The 12561-nt window shown below is 38.2% G+C and overlaps 2 protein-coding genes and 1 long non-coding RNA gene across 5 annotated transcripts; 2 read left to right on the forward strand and 1 right to left on the reverse strand.

Annotated features, from left to right (window-relative positions):
* Positions 1-1948: 1948 nt before the first annotated feature.
* On the reverse strand, positions 1949-6778 carry LOC147144565 (uncharacterized). Its single transcript, XR_015087509.1, has 3 exons — positions 6533-6778; positions 2452-2560; positions 1949-2052 (listed from the first exon to the last, which is right to left on the reverse strand). It is a non-coding gene; the product is annotated as an uncharacterized LOC147144565 (long non-coding RNA).
* Positions 2047-6798, forward strand: cbln18 (cerebellin 18). 2 transcript variants are annotated; one of them, XM_086036182.1, is made up of 9 exons: positions 2047-2167; positions 2480-2576; positions 3257-3436; positions 3528-3677; positions 3743-3831; positions 3904-3984; positions 4059-4125; positions 6305-6339; positions 6649-6798. In XM_086036182.1, the coding sequence occupies exons 1-8, from the start codon at positions 2099-2101 to the stop codon at positions 6307-6309; spliced, it is 738 nt and encodes a 245-aa protein (XP_085892308.1). In that variant the 5' UTR covers positions 2047-2098; the 3' UTR covers positions 6310-6339; positions 6649-6798. The 2 variants fall into 2 exon arrangements, with proteins under 2 accessions (XP_085892308.1, XP_085892307.1); XM_086036181.1 differs by lacking the exons at positions 6305-6339; positions 6649-6798 and having other exon boundaries at positions 4059-4282.
* An 82-nt stretch (positions 6799-6880) lies between these two features.
* tagln (transgelin) lies at positions 6881-12450 on the forward strand. Of its 2 annotated transcripts, XM_086036183.1 has the most exons (6): positions 6903-7041; positions 9442-9484; positions 10139-10327; positions 10479-10650; positions 11667-11769; positions 11855-12450. In XM_086036183.1, exons 2-6 carry the CDS (start codon positions 9473-9475, stop codon positions 11991-11993), a joined length of 615 nt encoding a protein of 204 aa, XP_085892309.1. In that variant the 5' UTR covers positions 6903-7041; positions 9442-9472; the 3' UTR covers positions 11994-12450. The 2 variants fall into 2 exon arrangements, with proteins under 2 accessions (XP_085892310.1, XP_085892309.1); XM_086036184.1 differs by lacking the exon at positions 9442-9484 and having other exon boundaries at positions 6881-7041.
* Positions 12451-12561: the final 111 nt, after the last annotated feature.

Genomic DNA, 12561 nt, shown 5'->3' on the forward strand with positions numbered 1-12561 from the left:
CACTACTGATGTAACGTAACATACGCCAAAAATCAGTTCCATTTGGTTCCCTTCACATTTTGATAAGATAACTCAATGTGCTTTACATGATTAAAATGACAAAAGTCAAAAGGTGTTTAAAAACCAAAACCTGAAGATCTTTAAAAATTGCAGAAATAAGTCAGCGTCCTTATATTACTAAAATAATATGCAATGCAAGCATATCATTTTTTAATATATAATATTGTCAAGCAACTAACATTTTTTAATAAATTAATCACAAAATTTTCCATAATTGATTGCGATTAATCATATTTTTCAAGTACAATTTTTGACCAAGCTTGGAACTGATATTTACTTGAGTAAAATCTTTGAATTATTGTGGAAAAAATTTGAAAGTATATTTTGATTCCAAGACTGATTCTTTCAATAGCTTTCTTTGATCCTTGAATACGATTCTTTTCCTGGAAAACACAACAGTTGAACGATACACCACAGACGTACAACTAATATGGTATTTGAATTTGGCTTTGCAAAGTGCGCAAATAATTTTGGATTTCTCCAATGAGCCGTTGAGCACCCTTTTAAAGATAAACTACGTAAAAGTCTGTCTTTGCGACAGTGACTCCCCAATAAGTTTGGCTGCAAATGGAGCAGAGGTCAGCTGCCACAGGAAGTAAATAAAAGTGAGTTAAATGAGTTAATTTTTTTTAATGCGTTATGAAATTGAAATTAACCTCCATAGTTAATGCTTTAATATATATATAGGGTGTGATCTAAATTTGACACCTGTAACGTACTGTTGAGATAGGAATGCGTCACAGTGCAGGGTGTACATCAAATAATTGTGATGTAATGAAAGCTTTTCAGTGAGTTTTAATTTTTTTTTTTTTTTTTTTTTTACATTTTTTGGTGTATTTTAGTAAATTATCATGCCACCAAGTCAGTGGTAAAAAAAAAACACGATCTCTGCCCTGCCCTGTAAACCAAACCTGAGCCTAAATAACTGTAACAAACACTTGACCCACAAAAAAAATAAACTATCTCTGAGAGGTAAGTATCTATTGCATGTAACATGCTGTGCGCTTGAACTCATTGCAGCATGAGAATTAGGCTATGCAATGTATTGATGTGACATCTGAGCGTCTGTAGATACGCCCTATCTCTCATCCCTTTTTGCTTTTAGCCCTCTTTTTTGAGACACCATTGTCCCTGCACTTGAAACAACAATCTTCTGCCTATCAGTTTTCTGCTAGGTGTGAGAACCACACTCTCTGGGAGCCAAGTGATTAATATCACCCTTTCAAACAAGTGTCAAGTAAAACCATGAACTGCACTATTTTAGGGGGAGTGTATTTAAGAAGTGAAATATCAGTTTTTATATGGACACATGTGACTGTACCACAAAGAGGTGGTGCTTGTTTTGCTCACCGCCTAAAAAGAAGACAGGCACTTGAAAGTCTTGCACAAAACTCTTGCAACTTTGACCAAGAGTCCGTTTAAAGTACTTGCAAAAAAAAAAAAAACTTACAGGGGGAAAAGCGGACAATCGACAACAGTAAGTTTACTGTTTGTATCTTGTATCTTTTATTAACATAATATATTGCAGAATGTATTGCTACTTTGACAAAGACAGGAGGGATAGGTGAGGTTAATTTAAATTTATAAAACACTTTGCAATTGCACTTATCAGTGATCACAACTAAGAGTGTGAGGCAAATTAGAGCAGTTGTCTACTTGCATTTGACAAAATTGTGTGTTTTAGCATCCATGCAAATAGCAATAGAATTAGATGTACAAACCGATAAAATATAAACACAAATGGCAAACTGGTAGGACTAGGTTACATTACATGCACCCATTTTGTACCAGTTAAGTCAAATGTGTATTGTATTACAGACTTGTTTGTTATTACTTGTGCGTGTGATATTATACTTTCTGTTAAAAAAAAAAAAAAAAAAAAATGACGCACAGCTCTCTTGTTTATTTTAGAAGCAAAATAATTGGTCAAAAATGAAATAAAAACATTGCAAACGTGGAGGCACTGTTTTATGGATCAGGGAAATACACAGCCTTAAGGAATGGGGAAAGGATACAAAGAGGAATTGGTCATCTTAAAATGAAATGGACAAAACAGCCTAGTTACAAAGCAGTACAATGTTGTGATTTCTCTCAGCTATTCACTAGGGTAAGCTAATGTTAATTAATATACAAGTAACAATAAAATATAATAAGGTAGGCATGTTTTGAAACCACATTTACAATACTGCTAAATATGCTGATTAAAACGCAGTAACTATTTTTGTGAAGTAAAAATTCTAGGAATGAGCACTAGGAAAGTATTTAAATGATTGGACCATTAAGAGGTTTAACGAGTAATAATGTTAAACAAACAGTATGGTATATATGGCAACGCGAATGAAACTGTGTTAAATGCCCATCGTCATATGTTGATTTAATGATTCCATGCACCTGCTACCAAGTGATCATGTGATTTCAGATGGTTACATCTCCAGCGTTGATCCTGTTGGGGGCGCTGTGTCTCCATGGCTGTGTGGCTGCTCAGTCAGTCAACCAGATACTGAAAGACATTGCTGGTACCTCACACACTTTTTTGCGTACACTCTTAAAGTGTTAACTATGAATATTAATTTCAATGTTATGGCTTTTAAAAAAATGTACTCATTTAGCTCCGTTTTATGTACTTCCTGTGGCAGCTGACCTCTGCTCAGGTTGCAGCCAAACTTAGAGGAGAGTCACTGTCGCAAAGACGGAATTTTACGTAGTTTTACTTTGAAAAATTGTTCGACGGCTCATTGGAGAAATCCAAAATAATTTGCCAAATTCAAATACCATATTAGTTGCACGTCTTTAGAGTATCGTTCAACAGTTGTAATTTACAGGAAAACAATCATATTCAAGGATCAAAGAACGCTAATAGGACAACATTAATTCCGAGATTTTACTCAAGTGAATATCGGTTCCATGCTTTGTAAAAAGTTGTAGTACGATTAATCAAAATACGATTAATGGGGAAGACAGACTATAAACACTACAAAATGTTTTCATATTAACACTTTAAAAAATATATGTATATATTTCAAGCAAAATATCTTTTCTTGGGGACGAAAAGGCACCTATAGGCAGGAAAGACCTGTATACTGTAGGCATAATTGTATCTCAAGCAATGACATGATACGGCTTTCCTTTTATATTAGTAAGTCATTCTGTTCATTCGACAACATGTTTATTATTGTGGTTATGAACATCTTCTCAGTCAACCTGAAGGAAACCGTGACTTGTGACCAGTGGGACTGCGACTGCGCTTTTAATCATCAGCGAGGTTGCTGTTGCGCAGCCAACGAGATGTTCCAACTAGAGGACAATATTTTTAAGAGGATGATTTCTTTGTGGGATGACATCAGACTGCGGAAGAGCGACGTGAGCACTCTCACCAGTAAGCTCGTTGGATCAAATGTGCCAAAACTACTGTTTTATTGATCTGATTACGACATGGAAGGCTACAAATTCCTCACTCTTTCCCTCAGATGCCATTAAGGTCGCCTTCAAAGCTACTATGGACCCAGAACTTTACATCAGTTCTGCTAATAACTGCTTTGGGCCTTTCAATAACAATGTTCCAATACCTTACACTAAAGTCACACTGAACGACGGCGATGGATACAACCCTTCCTTAGGTAGGAAAATACATGTTTCCTTAACCTCCAGTTTTGTTGCTTGAATTCTTTTTCTTTTCCTGTAGGTGTCTTCACTGCACCACAGGCTGGAGTTTATGTCTTCTCCTTCACGGTCTACTCCTTTGTGGAACTGAACCAACGACTTTATCACAAAGTAAACATAAACATCCCATTACTGAAGGAATTTCATTGGTCTACTGAAATATTGTTGTTGTTTTTTTCATAGGTCCAGATGATGAAGAATTCAAAGGTGCTGGCAAGCATTTGGGAGAACAATCGAGAGGATCAAGAAGACAGTGGCACGCAGGTAATTTGTGAAATTGATCTAAGATGACAATATAAACCTGTGAATTACTGCATTTCTTGTGTTTTTTTTTTTAGACCCTCACAGTGGACATGCAGAGAGGCGATCAGGTGTATTTGGAGCTGGAAAATGGGAGGAAACTGTGTAATTATTTGGATCTTAATACGTTTTCTGGTTACATTCTGTATGCTTCTGCGTGAGATTATTTTTGTTGTCAATCTGAAGAAAAATTTGAGTTGCCTCTTCATGGTAACACGCAATACATTCTGCATTTGTAGGAACGGTTTTTGCTTGGAATGCATGCAAAACCTTTTGTGTGTAGTAAATAAACACAATACATCACGTTTTGGTACGTGTGTGTGTCACATTACATTTGAAAAACTGTATTTGTTCTGTTTTTGTGCACAATCCAAAGCACCATCTAATAGTCAAGTGGTGTTTTGCCATCATCTTGTGGAATCCTAGTAAATTAATTGCCCCATGTGGATGAAAGTTTTATAAATCTGAATTATAAACCTTTTTGGGGGGGACATCAAATATTTAACTATTCACATCAGTGTTTGGTCCCTGTTTAACTAGTAAACTACCGGGCATTATTTCTAGTATCTAGTCAATCTGGGTTTTAAATGTGTGAAGCGCTTCCTCACCGTGTTGCTGTGCCTTAACCCTCAGTGTTACATTACCTCAGACACGGCAGATCTTTGACTGATGAATTAATGCGGCGTGGTTCCAACAATACGTAGCTTACAAAAGAAAAAAAAGAGAAATGCAATTTGATCATAATGGTAAATGGAGTGCACTTAAATAGCTCTTTATGTACGCCAAATGTTGTCCAAAGCACTTTACCAAGCCTCATATTGACTTTTTTAAAATTGTATCAGAATGTACACTGACACACTAATTCAACTTCGTCAACCTACAGAAAGGTTTTCCTTTTTACTTTAAAATAACTTACTTTCACCTTCAGGATAACATTGGGGCTGTTTCTTTTACCAGTCAGATTTTAAATTGACCTCACAGGGCCAGCTCGCTAGTTCACAATATCATCAGCATTTTTCCATCCTCTAAACGGTTGGTCAGAGCTGCTACAGCCCCCCCCCACACACACAAAAGTGTGACTAGCGACTTGTGAAATCTGCTAGTCAGAAGCTGAGCCACTCTGTGTGTGTTTACGGACTAGACGTAGTTTGAGCGTGAGGCAGTTAGACTTCCTGTTCTTTACCTAATATGTTCTGTTGGAAGCACTAATAGTTGCCCCATCATATTACATAATAGTCTCTGCATTGATTATTATCATTTTTATGGCTAGTCTTTTAACACTGTAAAGAGCAGGGCGAGTCTTTTGGTTTTTCCACTGTTAGTATTTTGTTATAGTGGATCTGGAAAGTTATTACACTTTTTCACAGTTACCTTTACGTTTTTTTTTTTCCCCACACAGCATCCCATAATGACAAGATGAAAAATATTTTTGGGAAACGTTTGCAAATGTATTCAAAATTTAAAACTAAAACAAACATGCACATTCTCATCATTGTTCAATATGATAAAAAAAAATAAAATAAAAAATAAGCGAAGCGCTGTATATGCCATCTTGATGCACTGTCAATGCATTTCAAATACACGGAACAAGTCATAAACTGCAACTCCATCCGTGATGTAATTGTAGATGTAGGCTTGCCACGTTTTGTAATTGTTATGTTAAAGAGGAAGTTAACCCCCGAATTTTGTTTCCAATAATTGTTCTATGCGCCTCCATTAGTCTAACCACGACAAAGTGATTAATATTGCGTTTGTGGACTAACGGAAAAGCAGTCAAATCCACCCATTTTTGTCCATCTCAAGGGGTGGCCATTTTGTGTCAACTGAAAATGACATCACGGTTGCTCAGTGCTCAGATAACGACCAATCACGGCTCACCTGTTTGCTGAAGCTGAGACATGATTGGTCGTTACCTGAGCAAATGTGATGTCATTTTCAGTTGACAGAAGTGACAAAATGGCTGCCCCTGAAATGTTTAAAAACGGGGGGATTTTTCTGCTTAACTCATATGCCACAAACGCAATATTAATCAGAATGACAGGTTTCGACGAGTGAAGGCGCGTAGAACTATTATTGCAAAGAATTTTGGGGGGTTGACTTCCCCTGTAAAACTAAGTGAAAATGACATTCCAATAACGTGTGAGGTTCACTGAAGACAATCTATGTGAATGGTCGCCTGTCTCTGCGGACCTGTGATTGACAGGTGGTCAGCGGAGGGTTTACTCTAACTGTAACCTTAAGTCAACTGGTACAGACTTACCCCCTCCTTACTTTGTTTTTATAGCATAGAGCTGCGCAAAGACATCCCTGCAATGGAATGTAAGTAGAAATGACATTTCAACACACACACTTAAAACTCTTGGAACTACTTCTCATTCAACACTATGGTACTTTTTGTATAAAAACAAAGAATATAAATGTGTTTTGTTGTGTTTTAATAACAGGCAGAGGTGTCAATAATCTAGGTCCAGAAAGTAAAAAACCATGCCAAAGGTGGAGCTCGTTTACTTACCATTTGAGTAGAAGCACCTGTGGCCAAAGCCAAAGTGGGGCAGAGTTTTGACTTTTTGACCCTGGATTTGACACCTATGACAACGAGACCGAGTGTTTTTTTTCTCTCTCATACAGCCACTCAGAATGATGAGAGATGCGGTGAAAGTATTTGGAGAATTCCCGTTGCCTGGCTGCCGCCCGTGCTTTGCATGGAGGAGCTCTACCCAAATAAGGCCGGGCTTTTCAACAGCGCTGACGGAATGGGAAGCAGTAGCAGGGAGCCGCTAAAGGCCATGCCCTTTTTAGGATGAACTTTTCTTTTTTTTCCCCCTTCCCATCTCGCCCTCCCATTTCCCCTTGACACGCCCTCCGTCCACCGTCCCCACCCTCTCAAATGTTACTGTCATTAAATCGTCTGCCTCTCTTTAAACCAGCATTTTTAAGGCGGGTGGTGTCTGCAAAGAAAATAGCCACACTCCACTACCAGCTGCACAGTCGGCCAGCAGAGAGCAGATCCAGTCCCAAACAGTGAGTAGAGTTTAATTATGTTCCTCCACATGTCAACAAATTTCAGAGCGCACACATTTCCTCAATAAGTAATTAACGACCAGGTCTGTATCAAATACATAGCATGCGGGATGCAGGGGTACAATGTGACCATTTTCTTAACTACTTACTTAACTGACTCCTTTATAGGCCCAGTGTGTGCTGCGGACTATGGAAGTCATGCACATAAATTCTTTTACAAGAACGGTCTCTTTTGGGTGTTTATAGTGTTGTTAACACAATGGCCTTGTACGGTTTCCTTGTGCAAGGCGCAAGGAGATGACTCATTAGCACATATATTAAAAATGCAATTCCGGAAATGCATCTTCCTCTTTAACTTTAACCCACCGGTGACTAAAGTAGCTTTCATATAAAATAGTCCAGGAATTGTTGGATTTGTCTGACAGCACACCGCCTTGTTATCAGTACATCAACTTAGACAGCAATGAAGTTGAAAACGAGACAACTATCATAATCAAAGTCTTAACAGATAATCAAGAAAGTACTGTCTAGCAACACAATTTTTGTCCACAGTTGGAACAAGGTAGTAAAGGACAAGAATGTTAAACAGACGGTGTTCGTATTACTTCATCAGGTCGTGATTAACTGGTGGCTGGGGTGCATGACGTAATGTCCCCACAGAATGCCGCATTTACCACAGCTGGAAATGTCGATTTCCTGTCCGGGCTGTAGGCAGACGGGTCCATGGTAACAGCTAACCACAGCAGGAAAACACAGCTGCACAGAAGGGCAGAATAAATAGCAGTGGCGAATGTGCTAGCTGTGGGATGCAGCGCATCGAGAATTATAAGCAGGTCTTTTAACATTTAACATTAAGCGGTACCACACGCCACTTAACTCCCAAAATAAGGTCGGAATCTCAGGTTTCTGTCTTTATTTCCCTTATTTTGATGAAAAGCTTGTGCATGTGGAGAAAATCTGAGAATACAAACCTTAAAGCGGAAGTCAACCCTAACATACTTTTTTTCAAGAATATATGATGTCATTTTCAGTCGACAGAAGACAAAATGGCCGCCCTGAGAGATGGCAAAAAACGAGTGCCTTTTGCTGCTTAATTTATATTCCACAAACGCAAAATTAACAAGAATGTGTGTTTCATACTAATGGGCCTGCTGGGAACATATTCTTGAAAAAAATGTTTGGGTTGACTTCCGCTTTAAGTCATTTGTAAAGTGAACATATCTAAACAATTTGTGCATCAGAAATATGGCCGTCAAATGGTTATGAAATAAAGTTAATTTTTAAAAATATAATACACTTTTTAAAAACCTTTATTTTAAGTTTGTTACAAAATATTACACTTTTCAGATTAAATCACTGATAAAATGAATGTAAATATGTCACATGATTTAAAATGGTAAAAAAAAATGATCACAGTAGTTTTATCATATTTTTTAAATATATAATGCGTGATATTGGCTATTTTCAAAAAATAGTTAAATGTTACAAGACATCAAACTAATTTGTGACACTTTTTTTTTTTTTTTAATATCACACTACATTCTGACATACTTTAGAGTTGAAGATACTGTAAAGACTTTTTTTTCCTCTCAAACCAGAAACAAAAACTTAAATGTTTAAAAAAAAGTTAATGCATTTTGAATGTCCCAAGATATTACACTAATAATTTCAACTTTGCGCCTTGTCAATAATAACAAAAAGCTCAAATATAGGTTGTTTCCCCCACTTCCAATACGTTTAACTGCTTAGTATATGACACCGTCCAGGCTCTTAAATTACTTTTGGCATGTTTCATAAACACAAGATGAAATGACCCTCTGGCTCCCTCCATTCCACTGTATGTGGTTGGAAAAGGTTTGTAGATTCCTGGCTTAAAGCTTCAACTGGCTGGAATATATCCAACCTGGTTGTCTTGGGAGTTTTCAAGTTGGATTCATTTTTCTTCTCTGTGCGTGCACGTAGGGCTGACAACCAGGTGCTCTAAAGCGGCCATGCCAGCGATGGATTTTCGGGGTGTAGGCGTTGCTGGCTAGCCAACCGCATGTCGTAATTGTGCCAGATAATGGCTGACGTCATCGAAGACGTTAAAGTACTTATATAGTGGCGGAGGGTTTATATGTCATCGGGCGATGTTTTAACCACAGCCCTAAAAATATCAGTCATACTGAAATGGTGAAAAAGTTTAAAGCTATTGCTCTGCAATTGAGTACATGTACTACATAGTTCTCAAGCTTTGCAAATATTTTTAGCAACTATCTTCAAACATTTAAATTAAGGTCTTTAGAAAAATGTGTTCTCAATCATTCCAACGACCACTAATCATTTGTAGTCAATGGAGGTAGCGTCATCCCACCTAACATTTGGTGCGTTAACCCTATTTTGACTTTCGAACCTTCCCAGGAACAGGAAGGTGAAGTGACCTGACGTCAAGATGGCAGCAAAGGTTGGATGGTGCAGGCAGCACCTTGATTTGGGTTTTGCACAAAAATGCAAGAGTATTAGAAAAACGCTGGCAAGCAAGCAAGCAATGTGTGTATGTTGGCAGAGAGCAACAAGTCATGATGTGGTGTGTATGACAAAGAAGAAACCCTGCAAAGATGGCTGATTTAGAGCTCCCTTTTGACGCCTAATAAGACCAAATGTTGCGCAAGAGGGACACTCTATGCCGATAATGTCACTCAATTGGGAAAGAGGAGATCCACTTGAGCAGCTGAGCATATTTGCTTCATTACACGCTTGGGACATGCATGTCTAAGATGTTTGGATATACAGACGTATGTCGTAATTATTTGTTGGTAAATGCTTATGAGTATCGTCACGTGCACGTTTGAGCTTTGAAATTCCAGTTCGACTAAGAACATGTTAGTGTTTGCTCGCAATGCCTGAAAACCAAATTGAAAGCACAAGAAAAAAAATCAGGATTTCACAAAATACTTTTGAGGTCTGGCGATGATGATGTGATAAAAGTGAGTTCTGCTTGTTTTTAAAGTTGGAACACACAGCTCATGGCAAATATGGAACATTGCAGTAAATGCTGATGAGTTTTCCACATTTTGTCCCGTTTCTAATCCCCCGTTTACGTATTCCCCGTCACCAGGGAGCTGGCATGGCAAACAAAGGTCCATCTTTCGGCTTGAGCCGCCAGGTTCAGGACAAGATCGAGAGCAAGTATGACCAGGAGCTGGAGCAGATTCTAGTGGAGTGGATCAGCCGCCAGTGTGGCTCTGGCGTCGGAAGGCCGGAGGCTGGAAAAATTGGATTCCAGACCTGGCTGAAAGACGGATGTGTGAGTGCACTTAAATCACAATAATATTGTTGGCTTTTTAGGCGGACCTACATGTTCCATAAATCACCCACTTGTGATAAATCTTGACCGTAATGATCTTTCTGTCTTTTTCCTCCCATGTTTTCCATATCACACCTTCCGTTTGGTTCAGGTCCTGAGTGAATTGATCAACAGTCTTTTTCCTGGAGACAAACCTGTGAAGAAGATTCAGAGCTCGACCGCGGCCTTCAAACAGATGGAGCAGATCTCTCAGTTCCTCAATGCTGCCGAGAAGTATGGCGTCACAAAGACTGACATGTTCCAGACTGTAGACCTCTGGGAAGGTTAGATGGCTCTTCACTTGTTACTGTAAAGGCTGTAAGGCTGTACTGCTACTGTCATGATTAGAATATAAATAACGCAACCACTGGGAATAGTAAAAACTTGAATTAAATATATACTCGCCCGTAAAGTTGATAACGAATGACTGAGCCGAAGTCTCAAAAGATTTGCTGACGTCTCACTAGATATGCGAAAGGGATATAGCGGTCAGTAGTGTAATAGTTTTGGATGCCTCATTGTAATTAGTTTTTATTCCATTTTTGTAAACTTAGTTTTTAGAGAGAGGTTGTGGTTGTTTTTTAGTCGTTTTATTTTTTTCTCAAAAATGCTTTGTAGTTTGTCTTCATTAGTTTTGTTTTTTTAATGCAAGATATAGTCACCTCTGTAAAATAATGGCTTAAGTCTTAGTTTGAAGCAAACTTTCATTTTTTTTTTTTTTGCCTTAAAAATCTCCACGATTTTGGCCACCTGCTAAAATCGTCGATCTGTACTTAAACAGATCATTTAATACTACCCCTGCCATGAAATTAAGAAATGTAACATAATCAGTATGTGGTTCAGTTTTTTGTTTATTAAAAAAAAAGAATTGGGCCATTATTTTCTAAGGGTGATCATTTGGAGAATTTTTAAGTACAAGATTAAAAAAAGAGGTCAGAATATGTATTGTATAATAAAGTAACCTTCCTTCTTCTAGCTGAACATTAATACCAAAATACTTTTAAAATAAATCCTGAACTCTCATAAAATTAATTGACAAAGATGAAAACTGACATTTTCGCAATAACTATAGTTTTATGAATGGAAATTTTAGTTTCAGTTCTTTATTTTTTTTTAAGCACTCTTTATTTTGTGAAAAAATGTTCTTTCATTTTTAGTTATTTTGTTATAAATGGCCTTGGTATGCGGAGGGGAGTTTTTATTTTTATTGAATTTCGGCCTAATTGTCAATTGTGTGACTCGATTGTACTCTGGGGCCATATGGAACAGATCTAAGGGTGGTGTCTGTGTTTGTGGGCAGGTAAGGACCTGGCAGCAGTGCAGAGGACCCTGTCAGCTCTCGGCAGCTTGGCCGTCACCAAGGATGAGGGCACGTACCAGGGCGACCTAAACTGGTTCTTCAAGTGGGTCCCGTTGTAAAATACCGGTAAATCAATTTGACACTCTCAAGATCTCAAGTATATTTTTGTGTTTCTATGTGCCTTGCAGGAAAGCGCAGGAGAACAAGCGAGAATTTTCAGATGATCAGATTAAGGCGGGCAAAAATGTGATTGGTCTTCAGATGGGGTCAAACAAGGGAGCCAGTCAGGAAGGCATGAGCTATGGAAGGCAGAGACAAATCCTGTAAAATCGACCAGCCACATAAATGATATGACCCTGATGCCCTTTAAACCATCAGAGAGCCTGTAAACAGCCACCTTTGTAAAAAGGTCCTCCAAATTTGTATTTTTTTCCCAATTCAGTAACCCCTTGCTGCTTCATAGGGTACCCACTTCCGAATGAATAAACCCAAGTCTCAACTCCCGACACAAACCACACTGTTGACTTTTGCAGAGCCTCACCTTGCGCTGTTCTCTCACTCCCAGTTTACAACGAACTGTGTCATAAGCAAAAGCAGTAGTTTATGATCCTAGATTTGGTCACAAGAAGTAACACATTATCGCCAATCTTTGTATGACAACACTACCATCATGGGGAACTTTGAATTTTACTGAAAAAGAATCCATACCTCCCGCTATCTATGCCTGCTGTATCAGCATTAGTATGTTTTGTACATTTTCATATTAAATAATGACCTGGAAGTACATGTGTGCAAAAACTGTCATTTGTGTTACCCAAAGAGTAGACTGGTGCAATTTTGCTTGGAGAACTGCACTGCAAAATTCAGCTCACATTTTTTTTTTTAAATCACGGCA

Source organism: Filicampus tigris, chromosome 7 (assembly GCF_054856515.1).
Source record: "Filicampus tigris isolate MCC_2025a chromosome 7, RoL_Ftig_1.0, whole genome shotgun sequence".
NCBI classification, from domain to species: Eukaryota; Metazoa; Chordata; class Actinopteri; order Syngnathiformes; family Syngnathidae; genus Filicampus; species Filicampus tigris.

Coding starts and splice junctions, on each gene's coding strand:
- cbln18 (XM_086036181.1), top strand. CDS start 2,099: ATGAAATGGACAAAACAGCCTAGTTACAAAGCAGTACAATGTTGTGAT. Junction 3,437..3,527: donor CGACGTGAGCACTCTCACCA/GTAAGCTCGTTG, acceptor TCTTTCCCTCAG/ATGCCATTAAGGTCGCCTTC. Junction 3,985..4,058: donor AAGAAGACAGTGGCACGCAG/GTAATTTGTGAA, acceptor TTTTTTTTTTAG/ACCCTCACAGTGGACATGCA.
- tagln (XM_086036183.1), top strand. Junction 10,328..10,478: donor CCTGGCTGAAAGACGGATGT/GTGAGTGCACTT, acceptor CGTTTGGTTCAG/GTCCTGAGTGAATTGATCAA. Junction 11,770..11,854: donor GACCTAAACTGGTTCTTCAA/GTGGGTCCCGTT, acceptor TGTGCCTTGCAG/GAAAGCGCAGGAGAACAAGC.